Source organism: Dryobates pubescens, chromosome 12 (assembly GCF_014839835.1).
Source record: "Dryobates pubescens isolate bDryPub1 chromosome 12, bDryPub1.pri, whole genome shotgun sequence".
NCBI lineage: Eukaryota > Metazoa > Chordata > Aves > Piciformes > Picidae > Dryobates > Dryobates pubescens.
Window position 1 is genome coordinate 18,897,455 of NC_071623.1, and position 15,958 is coordinate 18,913,412.

At 41.5% G+C, this 15,958-nt stretch overlaps 1 protein-coding gene across 1 annotated transcript in view; it reads left to right on the forward strand.

Annotated features, from left to right (window-relative positions):
* Window positions 1-15,958, forward strand: part of DSCAM (DS cell adhesion molecule) — a 459,734-nt gene that overhangs the window by 374,258 nt on the left and 69,518 nt on the right. Inside the window, exon 20 of the mRNA XM_054165785.1 lies at window positions 3,427-3,560. Coding sequence (XP_054021760.1) covers window positions 3,427-3,560 — 134 coding nt within the window. The remainder of the gene's footprint in view (window positions 1-3,426; window positions 3,561-15,958) is intronic.

Below are 15,958 nucleotides of genomic sequence, written 5' to 3' on the forward strand. Positions count from 1 at the left end.
CCACACTGCCCAAGAACTGGAAAAATGAAAACCCACTCACTGTAAGCTAAAATGAGGTTTGAAATACAAAGAATCTGAAGGTGCACAAGTCCATTGGACCTGGTGGGATGCATCCCCTTATCTTGAGGGAACTGGAAGATGAAGTTGCCAAGCCTTTTTCCATCATGTTTGAAAATTCTTGTCAATTTGGTGGAGTTCCCACTGGCTGGAAAAGGGGTAATATAGCCTCCCTTTTCAAAAAGTGAAAAAAAGCAAGACCTGGGGAACTACAGGCCAGTTAACCTCACCTCTGTGCCCTGCAAGATCCTGGAGCAGATTATCCTGGAAACTCTGCTGAGGCACATGAAAAATGAGGAGGTGATCGGTAGCAGCCAACATAGCATCACTAAGGGCAAATCATGCCTGACAAATGTGACGGCCTTCTATGATGAGGTAACAGTGCTGATGGGCAAGGGAAAAGGAACTGATGTCATCTACCTGGACTTGTGCAGAGGGTTTGACATTGTACCCCATGGCATCCTGGTCTCTTAATTAGAACATGGGTGTGTTTGGTGGACCACTGGGTGAATGATGATTTGCCTTGATGATCACACTCAAAGAATGGTGGTCAGTGGCTTGATAGATAAGTGGAGACAAGTGATGAGTGGTGTTCCTCAGGGGTCTGCACTGGGACTGATGCTGTTAACATCTTTGTTGATGACATTGACAGTGGAATCAAATGCACCCTCAGCAAGTTTACCAACAACACCAAGCTGTGTGATGCAGTTGACATGCTGGAGAGAAGGGGTGCCAGCCAGAGGGACCTTGACAGCCCAATGTCAGCCTCCTGAAATTCAACAAAGCTAAGTGGAAGGGCCTGTACCTAAGTAAGGGCAATCCCAAGCACAAATAAAGGCTGGGTGGAGAATGGCTTGAAAGCAGTGCTGAGGAGAGGGACTTGGGGGTGTTGATTGATAAGAAGCTCAACATGAGCTCACAATACACACCTGCAGCCTAGAAAGCCAAACATATCCTAGGCTACGTCAAAAGAAGTGTGGCCAGCAGGTCAAGGGAGGTGATTCTTCTCCTCTACTCCATTCTCACGAGACCTTCTCTGGAATGTTGTGTTCAGCTCTGGAGTTCTCAACACAAGAAGGATGTGGAACTGTTAGAGTGGGTCCAGAGGAGGGCCATGAAGATGTTCAAAGGGCTGGAGCACCTCTCCTATGAAGACAGGTGGGGAGGGTTGAGACTGTTCAGCTTGGAGAAGAGTAGGCTCCAGGGAGGTCTTATAGCAGCCCTCCAGTATTTGAAGGGAGCCTACAGGGTAGTTGAAAAGGGACTTTTTATACCAGCAGGTAGTGATGGGACCACAGGTATTGGATTCAAACTGGAAGAAATTACATCTATATTAGAAGACATTAGAAGAAATTCTTCACCATAAGGGTTGTGAGGCACTGGAACAGGTTGCCCAGAAAAGTTGTGGAGGTTCTAACCCTGGAAGCATTCAAAGCCAGGCTGAATGGAGTCTTGAGCAACCTGCCCAGTAGGAGTTGTCCTTGTCAATGGCAGGGGCTTGAAACTAAATGATCTTTAAGGTCACTTCCAACCCAAACCATTCTATGATCTACAAAGATCAGCTTGCTGGACGAGGGGTTTTCTATTCATATTGCACAATAGCTATTTTCTGTGAAAGTAAAGAAAGCTGATCAAGCATTGTAATGGCAATTTTACTTGAAATTCTAATGTTTTGTTTTGCAAAGATGTTTAGACAAAAATATTTGATTCCACACGAACCAAATCTACTTAAAGACCAGAACCCATCAAAATGATTAATTTTGCCTTTAATACCATGCATAGTAACTTCCAATGACTATTCCAACATGACTGTTCACCACATGCAGTATTGAAATACCCATGGAATTATTTTGATAATTTTAAAAATATTGGGGTGTTTTGTTTTGCTCTTTTTTTTATTTTGAAGAAAAATGTTTGAGTTTGGTTTTTTTTTCAGGAAATTTAAAAACTATTTATCCTGATGCTAAATGCAGCTATTTGGTTAGGCCACACCTTGAGTACTGTGTCCAGTTCTGGGCCCTTCAGTTTAGGAAGGATGTTGACTTGCTGGAACGTGTCCAAAGAAGGGCAACAAAGTTGGTGAGGGGTTTGGGACACAATCCCTATGAGGAGAGGCTGAGGGAGCTGGGGTTGCTTAGCCTGGAGAAGAGGAGGCTTGGGGGAGACCTTATTGCTGTCTACAACTACGTGAAGGGAGATTGTAGCCAGGTGGGGGTTGGTCTCTTCTCCCAGGCAACCAGAACCAGAACAAGAGGACACAGTCTCAAGCTGTGCCAGGGGAGATTTAGGCTGGAGGTTAGGAAGAAATTCTTCATAGAGAGTGATTGGCCATTGGAATGGGCTGCCTGGGGAGGTGGTGGAGTCACCATCTTTGGAGGTGTTTAGGAGGAGACTTGATAGGGTGCTTGGTTGCATGGTTTAGTTGATTAGGTGGTGTTGGATGATAGGTTGGATGCAATGATCTATTCTATTCTATTTTATTTGTGCATGATCTGTACCTGTAATGTGATATCCTATCACACAGGAATCTTTTCAAACTTGGAGAATACTGTACAGTGCAATGTGTGTTTAAAAACAGCATATATTAATGAAATTGAAGTCTTGATCAAAATAAAAGCATGCAAAGAAATGCAATTAGGATTACATACTTATATTTTATCATTTCCTGGCTATTGGGGATTTTTTCTGTATGGTTTTAGAAAGGAGGATTTGGAGCTTTTTTTCCTCTTTCTCTGTGACAGTTTTCAACATAGATAGCTGCTGTAATTAGAGTAATAGATATGCAGTGCCAGATAGAAGTCTGAGCAGTTGAAGACAAGGCTGGGCATATGTGGCCACATGTCTGCTCACATGTCACACCACTAGCTAGGTATGGACCAAATCACACAGTACTAATTGCATGGGACTACCGGTCATTCACTCTCCCCTTCATTAAATTCACAGTTCTACTGTCTGTGTCAATTAAAATGTTCATATGTGTGTTAATTCTACAATGAATAATAACTTGACACAAGTTATGTGCTCAAAATTGGCAGTTTTTAATAACATGTTTTTTGTCAGTTTCACTGGCCACAGCCCATACACGTTCATGCATGTAGGATCTAGGTGATATGTCACAAAAGTTTAACTATCAGTGGCAGCCCTCTGAAGCAGAGCCTCTGCCCTCTTCAGGTTGGGGGCTCAGCCCCACAAACCTTCTTCCTGGCATGGAGGGCACAGAGACGTCTTCCTGACACGGGGCATCCACCTTGATCCATAGGGACATGGTTGCCAAAGTGGCACACTAACCTTTTCATTTTTCATTCCTCCTATCTGCTAGGGTAATTGAGTGCCTGCCTTAGGCTGCAATAACACATCTTGATTTTCCAGTTCCAGGTCCTCCTGCTGGTGTGAAAGCAGCTGCAGCTTCCGCCTCCACCGTCTTTGTGTCCTGGCTCCCTCCCCTCAAGCTGAACGGCATCATTCGGAAATACACAGTCTTCTGTTCACACCCCTACCCCACAGTAAGTCCCACAGGGTGACCACAGACAACTAGCACTGACTTGAGGGGCTGAAACAGTGTGTTTGAAGACACTCAGTACTTGATGTTCTCCTCAGCACTTCATTTCCTGCCGTTAGTTCACTTTAAGGAAGGGTGAAGGGAGACCCTGGGACTATGGGAGTGACTGAGCACAGGTTTTGGGTTTTCCCAACTATCAGACTTCTGAACTGTTTAACATGGATGTTGCTCAGCACTGGATTATAAATAGTTCCAAAACTCACAATGGAAACAGAATGCCTTTTGAGCTTTGTTTTTTGCAGAAAGCACCTTTTAAATGACCAGCTGCAGAAGCCCTGTAATAGCTGGAGGCAGGTATTTATGTACCCGTACTTAGATGGGTTTTCATCTAAGTTCCTGCCTTTTGGGTTTGAGTATTCATGTGTGAAGAAACATAATGACTTACGAACAAACACATTTGCTTTTGAATAAGCTTACCTATGCCTGGAGTGTTAGCCCATTCTAGGTCTACATGCTATTACATGTGAGAAAATTTAATTGAGTATCAGGTATGTTTCTCCCCCTCAAAGAATGTTCTCCTCCCCTATGTCTCAAAGAAATCCAGCTACCTTTAAACACAAGGGCCAATTGCTCTTTATGAGTATCCATGCATATTTATTGTAAACTACACTGAAAAATAAAGTACTTAGTTTCTACCCAAGGTTTTCATTTAGTTTTGAGCAGGACTTCCCGACAAAGGTAGCACTGCAAGTTGTAAAATGCAGTATTAGCTTAATAGGCAAGGAAAATTTGGCTCAAGAAGAAGAAGTTTGACAGGGAAATTTCCAAAGTGGCCCAGGCTTGTTTTAAAGATGGCTGACAGCGAGCAAAGTGAGAGTGTCTGCATGGGACTCTGAAGCCTCTCCCAGCTCACTCTTTCAGCAAGTGAACTAATTCTGCAGGGAAGATGGGACATAACACACACATCCATTGATGGCTATGCTTAAACCGATGCATCCTATTATAAATATTTTTCAGTCACTTCCAAAGCTATGGGATGGAGATATCTTTGCTTCATTTACATTTTGGGACTACTGACTCCTGACTATTAGTTTGTAGCCATGCAAACCAAACTATGTCAAGCACACTGTGTGAATGTAAACTAGCAAGAGATTTTTCTGTCATGGTTTGTATATTTCTATGGCACACGGAGGTGCCAGGGTTTACAGAACTGGACCTTGCTGCTAGAGCTCTGAGTGGGGATGAAGCACTTCTAGAGGCTTGAAGAGAACACCAGGTGGTGCTGCTGGATCTTGCTAGTTACCATGCACAAAGCTGCAGTATTTCTTCCTGAGGCTTTGATAGCAACAATTTTCAGAACGTTTGCATCACCAGGAAAATAAACATCCTCAGCTATTTATTTTTTTCCTCTGATGTGTAGTTCTCTCAAATGCACCATTATTTTTCGAAGATTGCATATTGTCTGGGTACCTTTTGGAGTACCTTGGTGACAGACAATGACAAGAATAGTTGCTTTTATTTCTGGTCTTGCCCTGTACTGAATTTTACTGCTATATTTTTGTGGTGTTCATTATGGCTTGATGTGAGAGTATTACTACCTCAGCCCAAGGTAGAGGCACTGTTAGGTGTTTGGGTTACACATTACATGTACACATTAATTTTTAATATGTGCATATATAGCTGTCCTGTGTGCATGAAGTGCTGTATGTATGTGTACATATAAATGTATCTGTGCACATATCCATAGGTGTATATATATGTACAATACCTATCTATGAGAACAGTTCTTACACTGCTTCTCACTAGTGTTTGCAGATCAACAGGAGTTGTGGCTTTACAGAGCAGGTTTCCTGTGTCAGTTCTGTGTGGTGACTATGGCAGTGATCACATTATCACAGGATGTTAGGGGTTGGAAGGGACCTCTGAAGATCATCGAGGAAGGATGTTGACTTGCTGGAACGAGTCCAGAGAAGAGCAACAAAGTTGGTGAGGGGTTTGGAACATAAGCCCTACGAGGAGAGGCTGAGGGAGCTGGGGTTGCTTAGCCTGGAGAAGAGGAGACTCGGGGTGACCTTCTTACTCTCTACAACTACCTGAAGGAAGGTTGTAGACAGACGGATGTTGGTCTCTTCTCCCAGGCAGCCAGTACCAGAACAAGAGGACACAGTCTCAGGCTGTGCCAGGGGAGGTTCATGTTGGATGTTAGGAAAAAGTTCTATACAGAAAGAGTGATTGCCCATTGGAATGGTCTGCCTGGGGAGGTGGTGGAGTCGCCATCACTGGAGGTTTTCAGGAGAAGACTTGATGGGGTGCTTGGTGCCATGGGTTAGTTGTTTGGGTGGTGTTGTATTGGTTGATGGGTTGGACGCGATGATCTTGAAGGTCTCTTCCAACCTGGTTTATTCTATGTATGTATTCTATGTATGAGTCCAACCCCTCTGCCAGAGCAGGATCACACTCAGTGGCTAGTTTCCAGAATCCAAGTGGACATCTTTAAATACTTATTTAAAGAAACACATTTAATGCACGTCCACAACTTTATTTCAACAAAATTATTTTTTAAGTTTTATTTTTAGAAGGATTGTGAAATAAAAAGCTATTTTACTCAGAGCTAGCTTTGTAGTGACACAAACCTGCTGCAGACATGGTCTGTATATCCCAAGAAACTTCTTCTATGATTCACTTTCGGCAAAGACAAGTAGTAGATGGAGAATGAGGTCTTAAATTAGAGTGAGAAGGGGAATAAATAAAGCCCTGTGTCTCTATCATCTCTTATTCCATCATAACTAGCAGATGCTGTAGCTGGAGTTGTATAGCCATAAAAGCTTCTTGAACAGCCTCCTTCACTCAAAGCTCTTGTTGCACATTAACTTTGCTAAAAGTCTGCTGCTTGGCTTGTAGATGGGTATTGCCAGGCTTTTAAAAGGGCAAGAGAAAATGAGATTTGGGTGACTTTTTAAAAAAAAACCTTACACCAACCTCTTGTTGTATTGAGGTCTGTACACTACCTAAGGAGGAACCGATGGGATTAGATTAAATCAAATGTAGGTGGTAGAAAGTGCCTGGAAAAGGTCATCATGACACAAAGCATGCAATGGCTAGCCAGCCTGGGAAACTCAATCTCAGAACAGGTAAAAATCAACATAGAAATAAGGCAGGAAAATGAAGGTTAAGAAGAAGGATTTCCTGGTGCAGGAAGAGTTGAGAAAGCATTGGAACTGACAGGGAAAGAAGAGAGAGGATAAGAGCTGAAGACATATAGACCAATTAAGTCATTTGAGTGACAACAGCATGGCATCCCTCAATCAGAAATGCACACGAAAATCTATTTTGGTTTGTTGATTAGAAAAATGCAGGCATTTTTATTGTTGTTGCCGTCGGGGTTTTGTTGAGGGTGATTCGTTGGTCTGTCACTCACTGATAGGAGCAAACATATGCAACAGACTTCAGCTGATGTTTTCAGCAAAGCAGGTCATTAAATTGTGCATCAGTGTTCTGCTTTTTTCATGGTATCCCTGGAGATTAATGGAAAGGACTCACGTACTTAGAACTGCACTGCAAAAAGGATGATAAATGAAGACTGCTCTCCTTCTCAGTGATTTTCCTTTGCAGGACATTGTCATCTGGATATTGTCTTCATTCCACTCATATTAACATGCAGAGTAGGATGCCCTCACTCTTGTTCTCTGATTTCCTGGTAGTGAAAGCTAAAAGCAGAACTTGTTTGGGCAACGGTGTATAAAAAGTGTTCAGACATGAAGGACATCCAATACTGCCAATGGTCTAAAATGTCATAGTAGTTTTATTGAAGCCTTTCCCTCACCTAACTTAGGAAACAACTTGGTGGCAATCTAATATGTTTCTTTTTCTCTGGAAGTTCCACATTATCTCTACCAGTATTTGGTTTCAGTTGTATGTATATATTGGTCAATTAGATTTCCAATTTTTAAACTTCCATAGAATAATAGAATTTAGCTTGGAAGGTTCCTCTGGAGGTTGCCTAGCCCAACCCTTTTCTTGAAGCATGTTTAATTACATCAGGTTACTCAGGGACGTGTCTAGTGAAGTTGTGAACACTTCCGTGTACACTGAACACTATCCCTTCTGGCCACAGTTTCAATATTTGACCATGGTCTCATAGCAAATTCTTTCCCCCCAGCTGATTGGAAGCTTTGAAGCTTTTCCCACTCTGCAACATCAAAAAGAACTTGACTCTGTCTTCTCTGTATCATCTGATGAAGTATATGTAGATGGCAACAAAATCTCCTCTGAGCCTCCTCTTCTTAAGACTGATAGGCATACCTGGCTCAGTCTGTCCTTTTATATATGTGCTGTGTTCTAGCTGCCTGCCTACCCCCTGACAGTCCTGTCTTATACTTACTCTTACTAATGCCCAATGCCTTTTCTGTACTGGAGAGTCCAAACCTGAACAGAATGCCTAGATGCAGTCTCTCAAGTGCAGAGTAGAGGTGAAGGATTTCCTTCCTGGACCCTCTGGTCACACTGGTACAGATGTGGAGTTGCTAATATCAGATCTGCCTTTCTGCAGAGTTGCCTCTTGGACAGTTGGCCTTCAAGCTATGCTGGTGCATGGAGTTCTATCTCAGATTCTGTGTTTGTTCTTTTTTATGTTCACAAGACTCTGGTCACCCCATGTCTCCAACCTGTCTAGGTCACCCTGAACAACAGCCCTGCTCTCCAGCATATAAACTGATACCCTCAATTTCAGGTCATTCACAAACTTGCTGATTGTGCACTCTTGTTCTGTCTCTTAAGTAATTAATGAAGACATTAAACAGTATCAGGCTCAGAAAATGACCCTGAGGGATACTACTAATTATTGGCTTGCAGCTGAAGCTTGCAATACTGATCACAACTCTGAACCCAGCAATGCAGACAATTTTCCATCCAATATATTGTTCATTTATTCAGCACATATTTCACCAATCTGTTGATAATGAGAGAGTGGAAGACTATGTCAAAGGCTTTGCTTAAGCTGAGCAAAACATCCACTGCCCCGCCTCTTGTACCATTCACCTTGTCATAGAAAGCAGTCAGGCTGGTCAAGCATGATTAACCTTTGCTAAATGCATGTCAGCTGTTCCTTTTGTCTCCTTCAGGTGTTTAAAGATGCCATCTAGTAGTATTTGCTCAACAATCATCTCAAATTATTGAGACTAAGTTGGCCAGCCAGCAGTTACCTACATCCTCTTTCTTGCCCTTCTTGAAGATGTGTATATTTCCCTTTTTGTGGTGATCAGAAGCCTCCCTTGATTGCCATCATCTTTGAAATATAACCAAGAGTAGCCTCATAATGATATCAGCTACCTCTTTCAGTACATTCAAATGCATCCTAACTGATACCATGTTTTTTTGTATGCTTAACTTATTAAGCACTCCTTCTACTGTGAGTACAGCTTCACTCACAAATACTCATCATTGGGTACTTTAGCTCTTTCCAAATTCCCTTTTTGCTAAGTATCCTGCCTCATTGAGCAATTGGCCCAAACTCCTCTTTGCCTTCCTTTTCCTGAGTGTGTCCTCCACAAACAAAAAAACCAACCAACCAAACAAACAAACAAAAAAAGTTGTGTCTGAGTTCAAACAGGATCTACATGTTCAACCATGATGGCCTTCTGTCATACTTACTCAACTTTCCATACATTGCAGAAGACCATTCTTGTGCTCTGAGGAGGTTGTCCTTGAAGACTACCCAGCTGTTGTGAGCAATTTGGAACTGTTTTCCATGGGAAACTCCTCTCAAGATCTTGAACTTCAGTCTTAGAGTCACCACAGCCAGAGATGTCATAAACCTTCATATCTTCAAACATTTTTTTCCTTGTTTCTAGGCAATAAATTTGACAGAGAATTTCTATTAGTTAGTTTCTTGATCACCTCCACTAAGAAATTGTCTTCAGTGCTCTCCAGAATTCTCTTAAATTGTTTTCTTCCAGTCATACTACCCTTCTAGCAGTTGTCAAAGTGGTAGGTCACCCATGACCTTTCTTCATTCTTTCTGCTTTCTTCTTTCTTCTGCTGCTCAAACGCAATTTCATTACCCTCCATCTCTTGATCAGGAGGTTTGTAGCAGGCATCTACTACAATACTACAAATACTTGTCTGCCCTCTCATCCTCTATTGGTTGCAGAACACAAGTCATGGGTACTATCTTACCTTGCCACCATAATCTCAATGATGCTGAACTCTGCAATAACACATAGAATTCCAATTACTCTCTAAGCTTCCCCAAGTTATGTACATTGGTGTACAGGCATTTGAAATGGATCCTAAATTATGCTGCTTTTACAGGGGAAAAGTAAGATCCTCTTCTATAATATTTTCCCCTGCTTCAGCCCTTTGTGTCCTTGCTTTCCCATCTACACTTTGTTTGAAGTCCTCATCATTAGGTAAGCAAGCCTTTTTGCAAATATGTTCTTCCTACACTTTTACAGAGCTAGCTCCTCTCCACTCAGTAGCTCTCATTCCTGAAGGTCCTGCAGTCATAGAAGACAAAGCTCTGACTACAGCACCAACCCTCAAACATCAAGTGCCTCACTTCTGCTCAAGCCTTCTTCAGCAGAAGGTTTGAGGAGACATCACCTGGACCCCCTTGCTCCTCACTCTCAGCTCCCAAACTCTGCTGTAACACTTGTGGTTCAAACTGTTCCTGACAGTGTTAGTGCCAACATGGAAATGCAGCAAGGAAAAAATGTCCAATGGCTGGATGAGCCTGGGAAATATTTCCACACATCTCAGATCTTAAAGCCTGCCAAGCAAAAAGCTCCCAAGGTATGAGGTCAGGTTGGGCAGATCAATGCCTCCATCCCCTGCAGGAGACTCTTACATGTGTACTAACTATCACATGACTTTTTCCCTTTGTACAGACACTAGGCTAAGTCTCAGATGGCTCTGATGAATCCTCTCATGGGTCTTGTTCATCCTCACCATGGACCAGGGCATTATACATATCCTGAACCTTTAGATCCACAAATGGAGCAGGAGTCTTTCCTGTTGTCAGAAGTTACAACTTCCAGACTTCTGATATCCTGACTGCAACCTTCCACTTAAGCATGTTCTCCTTCTGTCTTTCCTTCTTTGTGCTGTATGACTTGGATTTCCATCACCACATGCAATCTTGAGCAGTGTTGCTGGTGACCTTTGCATACCTGCTGTCATAAATGATGTTGCACTGGCTCCATCAGTCAGCAGTGCTCTGGCTTCCCCCATTCCCAAATGGGCCCCTTCTTCCAAGACTATGAGCTCACCGAAGCTCTCGCCATCCAAGAACTCATCAGTTAGCTTGTGAGCACTATTATTGCCATGTGCTTCAGCTGCCCACACCACCCCTGCAGCAAAGGGAAGCATGGCACAGGCATCTGTCACGCTAGCAGGACACTTTCACTGATGCAGCATGTTCCTGTCTAAGCAGAGGTGGACTGGCTTCTCCATAGATGACAGTGTTCATCATTTTGCAAAGGTGTGTACATCTGCTTAACACTATGTATGTCTGTAGTGTTTAGTTTCTTCCTCAGAAAAGCTGCATTATCCAAACTCCAGTCATTGCTGATTCTTCTGCAAAGCTGTCTGTATTGCACAGTGTTATTGCTGGTTTCTCTTGGGCATGACATTGATAAACATTGTTATTACCAAACTCAACCTGTAACTGTTCAGCACATTACAGGAAGGATTGTGATTCTTACATGCAAATTCCCTTGACTTTGATTAAGCACTTCATATCCATCTTAGTTTCCTGAGTGCTCAATAGTCATATCTCTGCCAGATTTTTAAAGCTCTTTCTCTTTGACATAAATCTCTTACTGTACAGTAGGAAGTGAAGTTCCACGGAACAGGAAAGCCCCTTAACCAAACTGTGGGCAGCTCCACAGCAAAATTCTGTCTGAGAAAGATTTCACATTACAGCATGAGTACCCAAAGACTGGCAAAGCACCCAAGTATAAATTTAGATCCTACTTTTCTATTAGGAAGAACCAGTTTATTCTCTGGTCTTGAATCCTGGCAATAGTTTTGAAATCTTATTGGTTGAAACTGTTGCTAGTTGTGAGATTCTACAAAGAAATATGATTAGTCTTTTAAACCTGCCTTGAAGGAGATTCTAAATGACCAGAAGTCTGAGGACTGCAAGAATAAATTTTGGAGCAAGATGATGCTGAACCAGATGAATGTTTGATTGGTTGATGGGTTGGACGCGGTGATCTTGAAGGTCTCTTCCAACCTGGTTTATTCTATGTATTCTATGTATGCTATGAATGGAGAATGTTCCTGCACAGATCCCAGATAACACTCTCATACTAAGAGTATTAGCTGGATAATGAACCAGACCCTGTGAAATAGAGATGGTGAATGGGAGTTATGTCTCTCATAGTGCAAAACCTATAGTCATCCCTCGCTGTGTGGCAGTGGCCTGTGTCTGAAAGAACCTTTGAAAACTGTAATCTACAAATCTGATATTTACCAAAGAATGTAGAAAGACATAGAAGCTAAAAGCCCAGCAAAATATTCAACTTGGCCTAGAAATATTCCTGCAAAACAGTTGGGTTTGGGAGATGGGAGAGATGAGCAGATGTGAAGTAATGATGGAGAAGCAGGAAACAATCTTAGAACTGGCCAAAACCCAAGTCAATTTACTTGAAAATATAATTGATGTTGGAAACTGACTAACATCTGGGGCTGATTGGGACCGAGAGTTATTAATCTTCTTGGTATACTTAATTTTTCTGTGAGAAACATACTCTTAAGCCTGTTAGACTTCTATATTTGTTTCAATTTTTAGCTATTGCTTTAAGCCCACTAAATGAAAAAAAAAAAACACCACCACCAACAACAAAAAAACACCCAAACACCAAAAACTTACATGATTTAATCTTCTGTCAAATTAAGCAGCAGACATATGATGTCTGCAGAAGACACATTTCACACGTGTTCTGTCTCATCAGTCCTTGTTTAGGATAACCAGAAGCAGCAGCTAGACTGTTCATGTGTTTCACATCTCTATGCACCTTTTTCTAGCAATCTGTAGAACACCATATTGAGGGAACATCTACCCTCCTAGATTCCCTAGTGAAGGTGTCTTACAGTGTGGTTTTTTAACTCTTCACCAGAAAAAAGTGGCAGAATCTTCCAGAAAACACTTAGGGGTTGGTTTTTTTTGCAATGTACTACTGTGTATCATATAAGAAGCATACACAGGAGAGTTCGGGGGTTGGCCTATAGAAGGAGAGAGTCATCTCTGCTTTATTTCTGTAACTTATAGAACCAAGGTGGGATTCACTTCACCTGACTTCAGACATCTGGGCTTTTTTAAGGCTGTCCTTTCATTAAGGGAAAGAAGCTAGATGTTTGGGATGGATGAATCTTATTCTAAAAGCTTCCCTTCTCTTCCTTTACTCTAAAGAAAGTATAAGTGGTTATCTTAAAGCATGTGATTTGCATCTTAAACTGGACAATATCAAAATATACACACTTGTCTGAAACTAGATCTTTAAAGAACCACAATTAGCTGGCATAAATTCCCAGCATCCAGGTATTTTTCCAGAAAATTCTTTCCAGCAGACACAATTCTTGTCTTGATTTTGTATAGGTTCTGTCCAAATTCTAACTCAATGTGAGGCAGATTTGCATCATACTTTTCTCTGCAGTTTAAATACTTGAATAAAAGGTATGGAAAATAGAACAAAGGCAGTTATAACTCAGGAGTTATTTGTTGTTACACAGCATAGAGGCTTCACTGATTCAAGGGATGCTGAAAGTTTCTTTTAAAAGAGGGAAGAGGTAGCTGGCAGAAGTTGGCTAAGCAGATAAAGTTACCCACGAATGGGAGCTTGTTTAGAGTCAGCAGTATCTGTAAGGTTGAATTCAAAATATATGTTCATTGATTTCTGTACTACAGGCCGTATTTATTGCTGTGCCTACATAGGCCTTACAATGTGAAGATATTTATGTTTATCATTTTGTGTTCTTTATGTAGCATAGATCTAATGTATAATTTTGTGATTATTTTTAAAACTTATTTTGAATGGTACTAAAAATTGCACTTTTTAATAAGCCACATGTACTGTTTACAGCTTTTTCACAGTTATTTCACAGCTTTGTTATCAGCTCCCAAACACAGAGTGTTTATTCTTCTAATTGCTTTGTCAGCTTTACTCTTTTTTGCTTATCTTATTTTTGTCATAGAACAGGTCTCAGGAGAGCTGTGACAGAATACAAATTAATTCTGAGGATGTGCTGTTTTATAGGAATTTTAAAAGGTCTTACAAAGCCCTACTAAAACAAATTTGAAATGGATTTTTTCATAAAACTCTAGCCTTGTCTCACTACCTAATTTCACATACAGGTAATATCAATATAGTCTAACTGTAAGTCCTCAGTGTCACATGCAGCACATTTTAGCAGGCTTGAATTCATCTTATTCCCGTCTCTATCATAGAGGGGACGCATTGAATATAATCTCTGAGCTGACTGAAATGCTCTGAACAAACCTGGTGGTTTTGTGGGGTCACCAAAGGAAGCAGTTCCCATGGCCACCAGCCCATGATGCTACATGGTGCTTCCATGAGCATGAGCCTCAGGGTACTGATGGACTGAGTTACTACAAAGGGGCAAGCAGGGGGTGTACATCAGTGGCTCCCAAGCAACACGCTGTTGACTATGTGGGCTACCTGGAAGTCCAGGCACTGGAATATCTTCCAGGTGTAATTCCGGGAAACAGGTTGGCAAGATTTTCCTGCAGGTGGGAAGGCAGGAAACTGACTCTCTTGCTTCCAAAATTTCCAGCTTGCACTTTCTAGCATTTTAGTTCCATATTTAAGGGGGGGGGGGGAAATTAAAAAATTAGGTTTTATGCAGAAGCTGCATTCTGTTTTGTGCACAGCTTCTGTTTTCAGCAATTATCTTCAACAGTGTTGAGTGAAAAACAGATGCCATGTTTCAAAACATGAGCCAAAATAACAAGACCCAAACAGAAGCCACGGTATTCAGAATCTCTCTGAAAACTGTGGTTCAGGATTGATGGCTATTTGCAGCTTTCACAGTCTGTTCAGCTATGAAAGAAAGCAAGGCAAAAGCCAACAGTCCTGCAGAAAAGTACTCGTCCATGACCTTAAGCAGAGTTTCACATCTTTAGAGAGTTCACTGAGGGGGCACATCAGTGGTCTGTCTATTCTGTGCAGAGATGTAGAACTTGAAGTTCATTCTCTATAAACACAGAAATGGATTGGTTTCATAACCCAATTTTCTTCCAGGTAGAAACAGCTTCTTGTAGCCTCCATTACAGGATATTTTGTCAGTCCAACAGACAATAAAATGTCATTTCCAAGAACAACAAATGCCAAGATAGAGCAGCACAGACAATTCTGTTATGGTGTTATGCAAAAAGATGAAATCTTTGTGGTTTAGCCTTGTAGAACTAAAAATTTACTTTCATTACTGATGAGACTCAAGTGCTCTTTGTAAACCTCATCCATACTGCTGATTAAACAAGGGCAAAGAGGCAGCACCTGGCCCCAAGAGTATGTGACATTGCCTGACATCTGTCTATGCCAGTTAGCATTACCACCTCTAAGGCAGATGTTTGGTTGTGGATTTTTTAGGTTTTGTTTTGGTTGGTTGGTTTGTTTGTTTGTTTCATAGAGCAGTGAAAAACTGAGGTAGAGCTCAAATTAAAATGTTATGTGGATTATTAGAGTGGTGTGCTCAACACAATTCCTGGCTCTCCCCCGTCTAGCAGTGAAGATAAGCCCGGAGGATGCATGTTTAGTGAGAGAAACCTAGCTAGGCAAACATGAGTTCACAGAGACACCTCAGGCTACATATAAAGCTGATTGTTAACTGGAAGGCTATGAAACCAGTGATTTGTTGACATGGGCAGGAGGGAGCAGTGGAAATAGTTCTCTCCCAGATTCACTTTTTTTCAGTGATTCCATTAGTGACTTCGATAATAAAATGATGAGAGTGCCTGTTAAATTTGTAGGAGGTAGAAAGCTTGTAGGGATAGCAAATATATTGGGGGCAGAAGTAGGATTCAGACAGATCTTGATGAACTGGGACATTGGTCTGGAAAAAAGATAAAATTTAGCATGGGTAAGTGCAAAAACAATGGGTACTAAGAATATCCACCTACAAAAGTACTGTGTAGAGAGCAATTGCTTAGATTCTTCAGAACAGGTTTTTGTGGTTATTGTGCATCCCAAGGTGAACATTAACTGTCTTTATAATCCTGTATAAAAGCCAAATGCCAATGTCGAAAACAGGTTTGGAAACTGTATTTGAGAAGGCTATGGACCATTATTTGAGAGTTCAAGGGATAACAACAAATATTACTACAGAAATGGTTAGAGAAAAAAAAAAAAAAAGTGATTTCTGGACAAAGTTGAAAGCATTTGG